The 17,111-nt window shown below is 35.3% G+C and overlaps 1 protein-coding gene across 1 annotated transcript; it reads right to left on the bottom strand.

Moving 5' to 3' along the window:
• Window positions 1–7,875: 7,875 nt before the first annotated feature.
• On the bottom strand, window positions 7,876–15,952 carry LOC126470572 (ceramide glucosyltransferase). The gene is made up of 2 exons (XM_050098524.1): window positions 14,381–15,952; window positions 7,876–10,825 (listed from the first exon to the last, which is right to left on the bottom strand). The coding sequence occupies exons 1-2, from the start codon at window positions 15,215–15,217 to the stop codon at window positions 10,442–10,444; spliced, it is 1,221 nt and encodes a 406-aa protein (XP_049954481.1). The 5' UTR covers window positions 15,218–15,952; the 3' UTR covers window positions 7,876–10,441.
• Between the last annotated feature and the right edge of the window lie 1,159 nt (window positions 15,953–17,111).

Raw genomic sequence — 17,111 nt, 5'->3', positions numbered from 1 at the left:
CATTCGAAGAAACATCCCGTGGTACAGCTGGTACCTCATTACAGCACCACAAGCTAAAACTGGTTACTGCCAGACCCAGCCTTACATAGTTCTACAGCCACTCAATGATGACTTCCCACACAGCACAGCATCGCCAGCAAGTAGCCATAAATTGCTGCTCACCCACTCTATCAGAATTTATGTATACAGAGAAGTGTGGTCCTGATGCACTCCTGCCAATGCCCTCATCTATGACGACATACATAAAATACCAGAAAAAAATTATGTTCGTTACTCCACATTACAACTGACTTTGCCACAAAATGTGGAGCACAATGCTTCAACCAAAATATTTGTTCACTTACCCAGTTATAGAAACTGCCTGACAGAAAAGTAAAATTTGAAAATAAACAAACAGCTCCTCCTAGACAGCTCCACACATACCACAGGTGAGTTTCTATTATCATGCGTAAAAGGCAATGGGAAGCAATTTGTAACTTACGTGGCAAAAAAACTACTTGTAAATGGTCAGTATGTAGCGATATGACACACAAAAGTGTAATGTGAATGTAAACTGACTCGTTCCACATCATTATGATTTATTGCACAAATGACCCATAGAACATGAAACAGTCCAATTAGTGGAAAATATTTTAAACTTATGCCTGACTGACAATGCAGTTGTGTAGTATGAGTGATGGGGATGAATGTACGTTCAGTTAAAGAGTTTAATATCATATAGTAAACAAGATTATTCAAGGCAAGGCAGTGACTTGAATCAAATGAAAATGACAGAAAGAATTGCTGTGGCTGTCTTCTGTAAGGCATTCCAGCACTCCGATGGAATTATCATTATTTTAAAACCTCAGTTATGAGCACTGCAAAAGCATTGGGACCTGTATTAGAAAACAAATAAAGGTTCAGTATCTCTCAAATACTTGTTTGTTCCTCCGAGAGAAATTGAGTAAAATATTTCTGACCATCATTAAAGATTTATTTCCACTTATTTTCAGAGGCACGTACATAATTGTGGATGCAGTAAGTGGACCTCTTGTCACAATCCCTCTCAAATTTGAGCAAAAGAAAAAGACATGTACATGTATGCAAGGGTGTGTGTAGTGGGAGGGAGTAAAGATTATGAGTGAGCTGGAGCACTCAGGAATTACCTTCACTCCAGACCAATACTACTGATGGAGAATTGTAGCAGTAAGCAAAGATTTTGAAGGAAATTTCCTGAAATGAAAAGCATCAGTAACTTCTTTCATGAAGTACCAACTCTCACAGTAAAAGTTCTCCAGAACAGCTTATCAATTTGTAAAAAGAAAAATTAATGTTTAATGCATGCCATTACACTTTTTGACCAGAAAATTAAGGCAATGTAACTAGAAACAGATAACTAGGAATAGATAGATTCTCACAGCTTCACAACAGAAACCTCTGTAGGAAAATACGTGCATTTAAGACTGACTTTACTCATGGGTGACATGTGATTTCATTTGTACGGATATGTTAATTCTCAGCTGTTTACAACTGGGCTTAGTAAAAGAACGTAAAAGTGCACCATTTCTTTATAACAAATATTTTGTGTCATGCACTGAAGTGGCTCATTAATAGGTCCATTGTTGGCTTCAAAGCACAACTACTATATAACTGAATACCCCATTAAATCAGTTACACAAGAACTTTCCAGATTGCTTTCCAAAAGGACACACTGCCATGCCATACCTTAGCCAATATCATATCTTTTCGAGAGGAGTCCCTTCATCTTATCTCATCTTGTTTTAAGCAACATTCTCAAAATGAGAGTCTAAGACAACAAAAGTTGAAATACAGTACCATTCAACTTAAAAATTAAATATGACTCAAACAGTAACAGCAGGCACTTGGGATATTTTTATGTTGTGCTTACCCAAACAAAGTTCAATATCTATTGTAATATTGTCATTAGTAACAAACTGCTTAACAAAATGACATGTGAAGATGGGAATGGAAACTATGTAATTGTGATAATGCATATGGCTAATTATGATCACACAAACAAGCTGATATTAGTTTTTATAGCAGAAACAGATACTACATTACTAGTAACTTTTACTTCAAAACAATTTACTCCCAATTACAATTACTTGCACTAAATGATAAGTAAAGTTCCAGTATTACTCAAACAAAAACAAATACTCATGCGGTACTTTACTGAAAGCTTTCCACAATGAGAATAAAGAAAATTACCATTTCTCCAGCTAGTTTGGGCATACTGAACAGTAATGGCACCATGGAGGGGGGACAAGGTGACTGGAAAATAGTGGCGTGTACTTCGGGATATTGTTAACCTAATGAGTAATTGTGAAATACTGAAGGTGGGAACAAGGAAATATGGAAATTTTTTACACTTCAGAAACAACAACTGTTTTACGTGAATGGAGCTTTAATGTAAAAAAATTTCATGTCAACATATTACTTCTACAGTTACCTCAAAAGATTCTACAAAAACAGTACTACTTAAACAAACAAAAAAATAAAATATATGTAACTCTTAACTTCACTCCATAAAACTACAAACATAATTAACCAAAAAACATAAAACTGTCAATAATAAGCACTGCAAAAGACAAATGACTGCACCATCACAACATGTGAGGCATTAAAAGTTATCGCTCAAATTGCTTATATTATTATTGCATAAGAAAAATATGCTGCCTTCACAGATATTGTTAAAACAGTCTTATGTTTACAAATACATATCACAGAAATCGAATAATACTATATCTGTACAGCTGTTTCTTGCTGTAAAACTGAGCTATGGAATTCACAGTGAAAACAGTAGATAAAGTGTAAGAAATGTGAGGGAGACAGGAAAAAGCTTGACATGCAAATGTCATAAGTATAATCAAATATACAAAAGTAATGTGTATTTTACATGTTACTATAACAATCTATTTCCAGCTTCTGTTGATTATTCATGGGAAATTTAAAATAATGTTCACTTGGTTCTTTACAAAGACTTACAGCAGATTTAAATGGGCCTTCTCCCATTTTGCTGTAGCATAAAATAAAAGCTGAACAACAGCAATTTACCTAAAAAATACCAATAAAGGTATTTACACTGTTACTCTGGTATTGCATATAACAACAATGAAACAAAACAAAATAAATTATGAATATTCATGTCATGAAATGCTAAACAGTAAGTCCAATACAAAGTGGATAATAGAAGTGAACATGCACAGTCAATGATTTATAGGAAGTTTACCAATGACTGACACTGTCACAATTTAAAAAGGATCATTACATGTGTGATACCAGCTATTAGAAAGTAGTATAGCGCTGAAACTCTGAGCTCTAGTTCATACAACAAAACAATAAGCAGTGCTCTGTAACTTTTCACTATATCTGTAAATGATAGTGTTCTCTTCCCAACTGAATTATTTGTTCTACACCTGAACTCTCAGACTAGAATTATACAGATTCGGTGGAGGAAAGGAAGAGAGAATAATTCTATACAGTCATGATGCCAATGTAATAAATAAAATGAAACCAAAGTAGCCAAAGTTTCCCAAGAATGTATGCTGTAGTTTCAAAAGAGAGCTGAAACAAGTGTGAACTTTCCTGACATCGTAACTAGGTGCCATGCTGTGACTAAAATATCAGTTTTTGCCTTTAGAATGCAAAGCTCATCTGCAGGCCAGCTGAAATTGTCAGTAGGCGAGTACCTTTCTTTCAGTTTTCCTAAAACTGGAAAGCATCTCCCTTATCTCTCATGAAAGATAAAATTGTGGTTTAGTTTATTTGTTCAGCATATAATTTTAAGTTACCTCAAAAGTTAATTTCAAAATGCACCCCCCCCTCCCCCCCAATGCTGAGTGAAAGATTTCCTTCAGTAAAATATCAATGCACATTAGGAATTATGCAATTCTCAAAAGAATCAACAACTTGAAAACAAGGGGTACAGTGATAGTCCATTTTTTCACAGCCAAAGCTCGCGATCTTCATCTACAACAAACTGTAAAGAAGGTTTTCTCACTCTACTGGAGAGATTTACTTGCTACAGCAAAATTATCGAAAATAATGTCTCCAGATATGAAGAAAGAGAACATTACATTGCTATATTTAAAAGGCAGTGACCGTTGCTGATACTGTACATATAGGAATCTGTGCCAAATGCAGAGAAAAGAGTGGCACAGATTGTTTATAATTAATGCATTTCCAGCCACCTTCTAACAATTAACTACAGCATACTGTTTGAACACACTACATAAAAATATTATTTTGCAGCTCAGAACACACTTTCGATGTAAAATGACCACCACAACTTCATGTAACAAAACGGAATTGTTCATACTGTAAATAAGCATTATTCTCCTGAATAAAATTGTCAAAAATTCTCCTGAACACTGTTAAATATAGGGTGACCATGTGTCAATTACCAGACTATGAAATAATTCCATCTTCACATTAAGTGGGAACATCCTGCATTCACACAGACACCATCCGCTCCTTCACTTTTAAGTGCCTTTTAAAGTTATGTACAGAGATCACATTTTGAAAGATCAGAATACATATTGTAATACTAATGTTTTTTTTTCCATTTGAAATTAAAACTGAAACTATCAAAAATGGAAGTCATTCATGCACTATGGAAATAACTGGTTTCTATTAACTGTGCAGCATTATCTTTCAATGAATACTATGTACATAATCACCCATACAAATTATGAGAAAGTACACAATGCCCTCCTCAATGTACAGACAAAGAACACATAAAACCCTTGTTGTAACTCCCCGTGAATAGCCAAAAACAGGCACTTGTGGTCAGTTACCCATCTTTTTCATTTCTGTGACTGCAAGCTGAAACATTCACAATAACTAACAAAATTTTTCAAAGGCCATGTTTTTTGGCATGATTAAGAGTGGTATTTTCATGTTTATCAGCACACATTACAAAATAGGTGTTGTGATCATGCCATAATATATTTGGAAGAAGATTCATCCATATGCATTTCAATGAAACATACAATATGTCTTGAAGAAATGTAGAAGTGAATGCCACTGAAAAAAATAGTAAATGTTTTAGGTATTAGAATGCCATTACATTACTGATAAGGTAAGATGTAGACTTTTTCAGTCCAAGAAAAATACTTTCTAGCGAAGGAACATTTTACAAGAAGGTCTCCGGAATTTGGTTTAAACACAATCCCAAAAATGAAAGATTAGGCAAATTACATGTATATAACAGTACCCAGTGAAAAATGCACTGTAAAGCAGGTAACATAAAAAATACCCAGGCTTCAGAAACAGTTCTTCAGGGTCAATGTCAAAAGGAACAAACCGAAGACAGTAATGAAGAGGATGTTTCACACAACACTATGCTTCAAGGGCCAAATGTGTTGAGAAATGGACTTGATAATAAATGTTCTCATACAATGCTACCCAACTTAATCACATTGCTCATGTTTCCACTTGGTACAATTAGCCCAGTTTTCTTCTAGTGCAGAAACATCAGTTTATAAATGGTGAAGTTTCTTTCAAATTTCTTGTACTGATGACAGTTTTAACTACGATCAATTTGTTAAGTATAACAATTTCATAATTTTCAGCATAGTGTAATAACATAACTAATAAATTTCTCACACAAAGCAACTCTTGCAGGTGCCTCTACATCTACTTTCTTTCATTGCCACAGTAATTTCTCAAATAAAATAAACCCGTAAGACAAACTGGAATTGGTAATTGGCATACAAGTTTATATTGACCTAGATGAACATTTAAAAACTTCATACTTTAAAAAGCTTCACTGGCAAGGGAATGATAAAATGCTTTAAAACAAAGTAGAAATTTGCTCATTCAGAACCAATTACCATTTCGAGCTGCACATAATTTACATTTCTTTCCTGCCACACACATCCAAAACAGATATTCTGCCATTTAAGATGGTACATTTCCTTCATAACAAATCTATTTAACATACACTTTCAATATTCAGATAAAACAGTCACTGGTCAGGTACAATTTTATTCACTACTACCAATTTCGCCTGTTAGACAAGAGCATCAGGAAACAAACATTGTCCTGGTAGCAACACACTGGGTGATTTAAAGCAGCACTCAACATCACAGTCAACCACGTCTGACCGTGTTCATGAAAGTGTGTAACTGTGGTACCAAGTGGCGCTTTTAAACCCGAGTTGCCAACACTCACATCTCACAGGAGAGACAAGTAATTGTGAATTGAACTACACATGACCTGTGGTTGCTTCAGCTAAATATTCATTACAGTGGTCACTGTACCTCTGCAGGTGATACCAACAGTTGCTATACATGATTTTCCTTTAGGATTCTAAGGACAGTCACTGAAATGCATCTCTCAAGGGCACACACAAGCTGAGTTCGGACTATCAGATGACACTAGGGATGGAATTTAATCTCATTCTATAAAATGTCTAAGTGCTGGACAGTGACCACACAGTTCAATCAACATTAAATAATGTTTTGCAAGTTAATATGTATTGGTGTCAGAGTTTACAGATTGACAGATAATACTTCATAGTGTTGCTATGAGGTCAGTCTAAACTGTTACTTTAACTTTTGTTCATGACAAAATTCTGGAGTTGTTTAGAATAATTATTGCAACAAAGTTCACATTCTCTGCAAAATATTGCTAAATTAGTAACTTTTATTTTTGTACATCCATATTGTGATCACAATTAATGACTGCATGAGTTGCCGAAACACATTTTTACTTGGTAACAGGTGGAGCAAACAGAGGTATGTGGGGTAAATTTTTAGTAAGTTAATTATGTTCAGAGGTCATGATGTATCCACTTTGTTCGCGAAATGTGCGCATTTAAGAACAGCCCTAAGCACAACTATACCATTTGTGAGATTAACAGATAGTATTGCAGAGTTGAGAGTGCTGTCTTAAGCTGAACCAAGACTTTGACAAAGTATCAATTTGCTTGAGAACCACAGCTTATCGTTCCTTTCTTAAATGTTGCAGCTCCAACAGAACAGTTTTTTCAGTGTAATGATTGTGTTAACTAAGTATCATGCCTTCTGTTTAATGTGGTCATTTCACTTTCAAAACATGCAATGACCCAGCATGTAAAAACTGGTGAGCACTAAATATGAATTGGGCTAACTTAACATTTATATGATAAAAGGGATCTGTGTACAGTGCCTTCAAAAAATGGATAGCACAGGTAGCTCCATACGACTTCTCCAACACTGTTCAGAAAATGCAACTTTCTAGTTAGTACGCAAATGACACCTGGAGTCTCAATTATGATAAAACAACGTAGCTACATTGCTTTATCCACCAAAGCAAATCAACAAATAAACCTAAATATATATGCCTGAGTTTACCCAAAATGTTCTACACATTTCACAGACATAACACCATTGAATGATTCACGAATGACAGTTAAAACAGAGTGCATTACTGGGCAGATAAATTGCTCATGTTTTATATAGGAAAGTCTTTGACCTCCTAAGACAGAAAAACAGAAGAAAGAAAGAAAAAGCTTGGACAAATATGACATTAACTGTGGCCAACAACTAAATACTTTTTTTGAACACCAAGGCAAATGAAGTACTATAATCAAATACTCTGAAAACATGCTACTGAAACTTTCTTTACCAGTGTTTGCCTAGACCTAATGCCTTTCTCTATTATAATATTCATCCAGTAATATATTCCTGATACGTCCAGTGTTGCTAATTACAGTTGTCATGACAAGCTCAAAAATCCATGCTTCGTACCACAGATAGAATAAATGCTTTTACTTAAAGCTATCAACGTAAATAAGACTCTTCTGTGGCTCTCTAGAGTAAAAAGGGGTGGGTATGAGCAAGTGACCACTCATTCGTGTGTGTGTGTGTGTGTGTGTGTGTGTGTGTGTGTGTGTGTGTAAAAAAAAACCCAAAAAAGTGAAGTGAGATACAGAGAGAGAGAGAGAGAGAGAGAGAGAGAGAGAGAGAGAGAGAGAGAGAGAGAGAGAGAGAACATTTAGCACATTTCCAAGGCCTCTAAGCCCATTCACAGGATCACATGACACAGGTTTATTCAACTAACGGATTGCGGACATAAGTCTGTCTATGAGAAAGTCTTTACATCATCGTTATTTCTGACTGTTACAGCATTAGATCAATAACAATAACAGCAACAGTAATAACAAGAATAATTACAATTAAAAATTATTATAAACTGTGGACTCTATAAAATTCATTACGGACTGTAAATACTTAAACCACTAATTGCCACTAAAATTTTCTTACATAATCGTTCCTCCATGATGCTGTTATCTGAATACATTAAGCTGTAAATGTATTGTACTGAAAAGTCTAATGGCATGAACTCTGCTGTGATGAAACTGGACTAACGGAGGTTTCTCAGAACCCATTCTTTTCTATGGAAGCATATTTCCTCAAACCAGGCACAAATCTTAAACATGTTTGTACACAAAACATGGAAACTGCCAGTGTAATTTCTTTTTTGAAAGTTCACTGTAAACAGGAGCTAAATTCTAAATTGAATACTTAAGTACATTTGAATATATACTAGACACATGCAACAAAGATAAATTATGTCATTCTTTACCAGTTCTATATGCAATACATACAACTCACAGCTAATAAAATTAACTATGGTTAAATGTTAAATATATTGCACATTACTACACAACCCATTTCATGTCAAATTATTCAAGGTTCCAATACTTCAGAAATATCTCTTCATTATTAAAATGCATAAACAGATAAGTAAAAGTGCACAATGAATCAGTGCTACCAACATTTTGATAACACAAATGCAGCACTGATTCATAATTAAGTAACTGATATCTGAAAATTTTTCTGAAACTAAATGGAAAAAACTTGACAAAAACCAGAATGAAAGAAAGGACAACAAAAAATGAAGATACATTTTGAATGAAAAATGAGAATGTTGAAAGAGCTAAAGCCACATATAGGCTAATGAGATACTTTGGTCTCAAAATGAAAATTCACAATAATTGCAGTTGTCATGCGAAATGAAGTACCACCGTGGTAACTGTTTGAGATTCTTCACCAACTTCCATCAACATGAAAGAATTTCTTCAACATTTACAGCATAATGAGGTACACATTTTCAACTATGTATCAGTATGTTTAAAGAATGTCCATGAAATATGTTATAAAATACCTTTAAGTCTGACACATTTCACTGAACATGAAGTGAGATGCTCTACTCAACAAGAAACTACTAGCGTAGCATTCTTTCCAGTAGATGTGTACCAGGACATGATGCACTATTAAGAGAATGAATTCAATAAAGTCTTCGTCATGTATGTTACCTGATCAAAGTTAATACCTAGTAAATTGTGTAAAACAAAAATAATAAAATCATTAAAGAAGTATACAACAATGACTGTGATAAGGCAAGATGAGTGAATTACTTTCAAAACTAAAAATTCATGGACAGTACTATGTTCAATAGCAGCTTCCATTAGAACCTATACAATCTGTTGCAAGTTTCATATGTATGATGGAAAGTTTTAAGCTTCAACTACAACACAAAAAATAAGCCAATAAGAGAATAGCAATGGAGAAAATGAAACATGTTGTACAGGAATACTGACTAAAGGTTTCTATGAACAACAAAACAATTTGTAAACGTGACTCTTACAGCACCATCATCGCAACAACTAGTTTGAACTTTTTCCTTTCCAAATGTATTCAGTTCAGTGCTGAAATCTGACACAGAGACACACACAAAATATGATACAATCAGTATCATACAAACAAAGATTATATGAAGAGAATACTAGAGGGTTTTAAAGCTATTTAAGACGACATTAACCTACAAATATTAAACAATGAACACAAAAAGTCCATCACCTTCAATAAGCTTTCTTCACTATTAAGTACAGAATATTATGACTTCATTTAACTGAAACTTAAAAGACGTAAAAATAGCACCTAGAGGTAATGGAACAACTTCTGTTGTTTAAATTTTGCTGTTCATTTTAGATTAAAATTCTTTCTTTGTGAAATCAACTGTGCAGGACACACAAATACATTTAAACGGGTCAAAATTCCAATTCTTGTGGGAAATCTCAACACAATTTCAATTTAAACAGTACGTGGTCAAATGCCGTTTTCTTTCCATGGGCTAAGCATGGTCTTAATGACTTCATATAATCTTTGTACGACATATGTAACACCAGTATACATATTTTACATAACGCACCACTGACACATTTTGTATGCTACAGCTGCAGCCACTTTTTTATACATAAATACAGTTTTAAACAAAAGTGACTTGTAAAAATTTCAGCTTCAAAAGAAATTGACAAATGCATGTAGCAGAACAGTTCATTCATGTTAACAGTTTACACTGAAGACATGAAATATATATTACTTTCTGTTGAGCATAATTTGTTGGTCTATTAAAAACACGAGGAACACACAAAATGCCACCGAGTATAGTTTCAAACTTTCACTTTAGGCTTGAGCTCTTCTGCTATTCCTCCCCATCGTAATTTGAAAGTTCGCCCTCGCCATCTTATGGCTGGATCCCACAAAGCTTGTAGAAATATATATGGGGAAGATAGCTCACGAAACAGCCACCCCACAACAAAGTCAAACTTATTGAAAGGTAGAGAACTATTCTGCACAATTGTCAGTAACAGCCAGTCAAGAAGAAACCACACAAGTATGTGCACTAGATAAAAAACAATTGGGTCCCAGTCAAACAGGAAGGAGACTGCCCAAGCTGCACAGCCTCCCAGCAACATGCATTCTGACATAGGTTCCAAGAAAATTGTTTGTGGAACCATTGCAGTCCTCAGCTTAGCCCAACGTGTTAACCGAGCCTGTAAAATTTAAAATGACAGATAATCACACACCAAGCCCACTTTCCTCAAATGATGACAAACAAAAAAAAAAAAAATTATTTGGTTACATAAGATTATTTTATTCCAACACAAGAAAAATGTTAACTACGTTGAAACAGTAGTATCACCAAACATTCAAATTTTAACAGAGATATTTTCAGCAGAAATATGCACCAACCACAGTAAGCATGTGTTTCAACATGGGGAAATAACATGGAGACATGTCAAAAACATAAAAATGGTCACGCAAAATGGATCTCTCACAAAAAATGATAATGCTAGGAAAAGTTTAATAGAGAATATCATTACTTGTTCATTACACCTACATAAATGACTACCCTCTTGTGCAAGATGTAACAATCGGTTGAACAATACAGTGGGGATGGAAAGCACTAGACTGCAGTTCATTAACAGGGTTTGAAGAAGGAAAACCCTTTCTCTGGAAGAATGAGCTTAATGGATACTTGTCTATCACACATTTTGATACAGGCATGGATGTGTGTGATGTCCTTAGATTAGTTACGTTTAAGTTCTAGGGGACTGGTGACCTCAGAAGTTAAGTCCCATAGTGCTCAGAGCCATTTGAACAGTCAGATGTCTGTATTTTTGGCAAAATCAGTGACAGTTATTATGGCCAACATAACAATATGCTCAACAAAGTAGATGGGAGCTTAGGAGAAAAAGAAAACATCACTGTAGAGTGCATGACAGACTACTAAAATTTCAGAGATCCTCAGTGTACAGCAGAATTTCGAGGTGTATTAAACTGTACGACTTGAGTTACAAAATGGGAGGGGTGGAGGGAGAAGAACAGGAATATATAGGAGCATACAAAATGTATGTCCATGAAAGATGATGCATGTCAAATAATAGGGGCACTAGATATCCATATACCAAACACACTGAGTACGCATGCAGATTGTACGAAAGAAGTACTGCCTATCTTGGCACTTACCCTGCCAACACTCTCCCCTTCCCCCTTTACAATCCTTATGAACTGAAACTTATTTTACACATGAATATGAGCACGGACTGAAATGAAAACCTTACATTCAAGACTTCATTCATGGATTGGAGTTAGTTTAAAATATTGAACAAAAATTCCAAGACAATGGATAAGCAACTACTACTTCCGACATGTTTTGATTACTACCAGAATCACAAATGTATTTTTGAATGCCACAATTTAAGAAAACTGTCAGAAGTAATTACAGACTGAAGAATAATACAAAAAAACTGTTGTAATTATGTAAGGGAATAATCACTTCTTCCAATAACTTTCACTGCCAATATAGTGTAAGAAGAAAAACGATAGGCCTATTCTCATATGAAGAAAAAAAAGAGAAGCATTCATCATAGTAAATACAGTACAGTCCAAAAATAGAAAAGGTAAATATCATTATTACTATTTATATTATGATACATGTGATGGATAATTTTTTGGACATAATTTCAGTTTTCTCTGTTAAGCAGTCACTGTAATTCTTGTACACTGAATTACCTATGTAGGCAAAACTAGTAAAGAAGGTATTCCCCAAAATATGAAGAATACTTAACATATAATTCCATACTCAGCACCATTGTCTAGGTATACTTTAAAATTTTTTACTTGTGTACTGCACTGGCTTATCTCCTCAGTTGGCATATGTAAGCAACCTTTCTCATCCGCACTCCCCCTCCCCCCCCCCCCTCCCAAAAAAAATACATCTTATTAGTATTTAATACCCTCATTTGTCATTATAAATAAACCAAAATTTAAAAATTATTCTTTCGTATGTTTTCTGCTATGCTAATTCTCTGTGCAGGCAAGTGAAAACAATACAATGTAATTTTATAGCTGTCAAATGAAATGTTTCACACATTTGATTAAAAAACTTTTAGCTCTGTTGGTCAGATGCAATTAGGGACAACTAGAATCTTTGTAGTGCCTAAGTCAAGTTTTAAACTGCTTTTGGCTAGAACTACTACATGTCAGTGTCCTGTAATAACACATACCATAGTGATGGGAGTATCATGCACAGTGGTTAGTTATGATATTTAGCCTAAAAATCATTGTTCATTATTGAGTGTGACCATTTTGCATTTTCCTGATAAAATGAAGTTCCATTCATTGGGCTCTCAAATTATCCAATGATGGTTCCTTCATTTTACTAATCACCAGGATGAACTTATCTGTAAATCTTTCTGGTAAAAATAATGTACTGGACCCTTCTTGCACTTTTCGGTATGGTGTGGATGTAAACATTTGGCTTCATTACCAGTCAATTTGTTGCCACAATCAATTTTCTGCTTTCACATTCGTGGGCATCACCATCTCAAACAGTCACCTTCCAACCTTACCTAGATCTCTGGCTGTGCCACAGGTCAGTCTGTTACCACACCAAGATTTCAGATGGATGGGAGGGCGGGGGATTGTCTAATAAGTAATTTTAGGTTCATTTTAACCTTTTTACTTGCAAAAAGAGGAAAGACATAGTTTGTTTTTGTAACTGAGAAAATTTGCACTTGAAACATACGGAGCTATTATTTGTGAACCACTTGTGTATGAGTGCTGCAATGCTCAGGGACAGTGGAGTAGGGGGACTGAACAGTACAATTTTTCTTCGTTCCAGCATATTCTTCACAAATCCAAATTTTAATGAAAATAAGTGCATGTTCTGATAAGTAAAAAACTGCTATGAATTTGTGGGAAATCGTAGCAGAGCCACACAACAAAATTACAGTTTCACAAAATAGTTCTAGAAATATGCAGAATGCAAATGACATTAGCAATGATGAAAAAGTGATTGTAGACCAAAAATTGAATCAATAAACAATAAAATACATTAAAAAAAGAATGACAATGATGGGAGAACATCACTACAAAACCTACTGGTTGGTCAAGACAAAACGCTGATAAATATATGATGTAAGATGGCAGACTAGACAGAAGCAAGAGATCTACTTCATTAGACAGAACTTGAGAAATGAAAATCCCAAACAGAATGCGAAAAAACAGGGAATGAAATGAGATCCATGCAACAGTGATGGTTTTGCAGGAAAAGCAAACAGGCACACAAAATGGTCTGTCAAAAATTCTGTACAGTGATGTGCTGGAAGGTAGAAATAGCTGTACGGAATGAAGTTTTAGAGTTTTAAGAGCCACAACGAATTCACTAGACACAAGGGACATTTGAGATTGGTGAAGGATGGGGGGGAAAAATTTGCTGTCCCTTTCAGAAGGAACCCGGCCAACAGAAGCCTTAAGTGGTTTACGGATATGAGTGAGAACTTGAATCTGGATGACCAGACTACAATGATTTGAATTGCTACCCTCCTAAATATGAGTCCAGTCTCTTAATTAATGATACACATTGTTCAGTAAAATACTGGACAATGTGAGAGTAAAAAGAAATGAAAAGAAAAGACAAGAAAAATGTTCACTATGAAGTTTGGTAAGTTTTCTGAAATACTATTAAGGTCTAAGGGTGAAAATTCTGCAACATTTTCACATAAACTTAGATTCTGTTAGTTAATGGTTAGTTTCAAACTCACCTGAAATGTAGAGATGTTACATTGCCCAGAATTCTGCCATGCTGGTTGACTACTGATACACATCCTCCAGCCACGCTCCCGCAAAGATTTTGCAAGGAAGAAGTCTTCAGCAAGGTAGCAACTAAATGCTTGCAGACCACCAACTTCATCAATCAGTGGTTTTTTGATAAGTGTTGACATACCAGTATGGCAGTTCACACCCAAGAAAGCTGCTGCAAGATAAATTCTTGCCTGTGCTGTGCCAAAATAAATCTTCTCTAAAGTGGCAGCAAATCCCTCCCTATCACACGTAAAGGGCATCTGATGCACTATTGCCACATCATCTTTCATGTACGACACCATGTCCATCAGAGTATCTTCTTTCATACGAATACCACTGTCCGATATGAGTATGAGATCATACTGAGCCTCCTTGAAACCTGGCTGCATGTTGTTTATTTTCGGATTCACACCAACGTTAAAACCACCAGTAAATAGTCTTGCTTGCACATTTGGATATTTTTCCATGAGTTTATTAACAAGCATCACTGCAGGATCACTTTCATCCTCAACACAAAATAAAAGTTCATAAAGGGGGTAATTCATGGTGAAAAATGTTTCCAAGTTACTGAATAAATGCAAGTCCACACCCATTAATGGTTTTAAAATTGAAACTCCGGGATATGGTGTTTCACTTGGCAACTGATTTGGTTTCTGGTGTAATCTCCACTTCGCATAAAAAATTGCTATGAGATGCACACCCCACTTTCCACACCAAAACACGAAGAAAAATATAGCAAAACCATACAATGTATAGATCATTGGAGACATTTTACTTAGGTCAGTAGCAAACGTCATTGCGTTACAATAATGAATCACAATAAATACACAGAAAACAAAATACAGTACTGTTTGGCGATGCAGATACGCACAGTGTCCATACACCTGGTGCACTTTTAAAGACCAGTTATCTTTCGATCGAATGAGGCGGCACAGCAGACGACATCAACTTTGAAACCGTGTACAACATAAAAACAAGTTCTTTCAGCATAAATAACAAGTACAGCTTCACAATTAAATCGTGTACGCATAGACAAAAAATCACTTTCTTCACATGTGATTCACATTTCTTCCAAGATTCTGAACGACGTAAATCAGAAACGACAGGTATCCTTAATTTCATACCTGCATTTTCTTTACACTGTTTTAGGGTTAGGCACACGTGATGAATTGCTAATTGCAACCTAACACAACTTATTAAAGTTACAAGAAGGAAGTGAGCTTTTCCGATGCAGGCACGACGCTCATCAATCACATTAATTTCTTTAATCAAAATGTTAAGGTCATTGTGAACGTAAATAACTCCGCAAGTGTTACAGCAGACGAAAACGACTCGCACATGGTTCGTCGAATATGTATCGTGAGCAACTGAGCGGTTAATCATGCCAAACTTATCAGTAAGTACACTTATGCTCATCCCTCTTATTTCATCGCTAATCTTATCTTTCTTGTGAATCAAAGTCATGAAAGTCACACGATACACATCGTAATCGGAAGCCATACTTGTATGTAGGCTTGCCAATGATCACATACCGTATTTCCGTTTCAACTGGTTACGTTTTACTACAGGTTGCCAGCAACAACAATTGTGCGTACTTTGCTAGAGCCATTACGAACTATTGTGAATATTAGCCCGTAATTTAGGCGCTAGTCTTCTAAGCATAAGTAGAACTTGCTTTCTCTACAATGACTGTATGTTGGCAACGTTCACGTCAAAACAGCATGAATAACATCTGCATGAGTGTGTTGTTGTGTTGCATAATAAAAACTTGACGTTGTGGCAGGTCCTTACAGCAGTAAACACATTAGAAGTAGTTACTGCGTAAATAGATATTTGACAGTGATGTTTAAATGAAAGTAAATTGTGTATTGTGTGATCATTTATTGAATATACATTGTATGGGTACTGTTAAGAATTACGTATTATGTTTTGTAAGGACAGTTGTCTTCTGCTAACACTCATTTAAGCGGTGGACATTGATCGTGTTGCGATTGAGCCAAAAATTGAATTTAACGCACACATTCTATACTACGAACAGCTGCTAAATACAGTTTATTGATTCCGCTAGCGTAAATCTCAATTCATTTCGTTTCCTATTATAGAAAGAATACTACAATTCCTATTCAACGTATTCCGTCGCATCTAGCATTTATTTTGTTAACACTGTTAGTTTCTCAACTGATTACTCTTGTAGTCATCAGTTGGGAGACAGGCGTTACGCAAGTTATTACATTAGTTTATCTTGTGCAATTATTTTCGTATCTGCGTAACTACTGTTACCAATAGCCATTGGAACCTGCATACTGTATTCAAGTCGTGAGCTTACACTACAGTTCGTGCCCATTACCCTTCATTAGTAAATTTACTATTTTCTGATACTTGAGAATATGTCCTATCAGCCTGTATCGTACCTAGTTTGCCGCATTGTGCCATAAAGTCTTAAATCCACAGTCCGATTCAGTATCTCGTCGTTGTATTTGGCCTACTTCTAAAGTAGACTGAAATGAAGTTATACATTGCGAATGGCCGCATTTTTCCAACTCATTTTTGAAGCTATATTTGTACATATGTTTGGTGACAGTGTCTGTACTGCACATCATCCCTCTATTATATACTATAGTGTCATATTTTTGTCAAGTCTCTGCATTTACAGAGAGTACTCTTAAACTACAATAAGGGCAGCCATAAAAA

Source organism: Schistocerca serialis, chromosome 3 (genome assembly GCF_023864345.2).
Source record: "Schistocerca serialis cubense isolate TAMUIC-IGC-003099 chromosome 3, iqSchSeri2.2, whole genome shotgun sequence".
Lineage (NCBI taxonomy): Eukaryota > Metazoa > Arthropoda > Insecta > Orthoptera > Acrididae > Schistocerca > Schistocerca serialis.
Note: the sequence above shows the minus strand (reverse complement) of the source record. Positions and strands in the feature narration are given on the sequence as shown.

What these genes read in the sequence shown, in the direction of transcription:
- LOC126470572 (XM_050098524.1), bottom strand. Translation starts at nt 15,217, where the DNA reads ATGACGTTTGCTACTGACCTAAGTAAAATGTCTCCAATGATCTATACA. An exon ending in GTAACATCTCTACATTTCAG is followed by an intron (nt 10,826 to 14,380) that starts GTGAGTTTGAAA and finishes TAAATTTTACAG; the next exon opens with GCTCGGTTAACACGTTGGGC.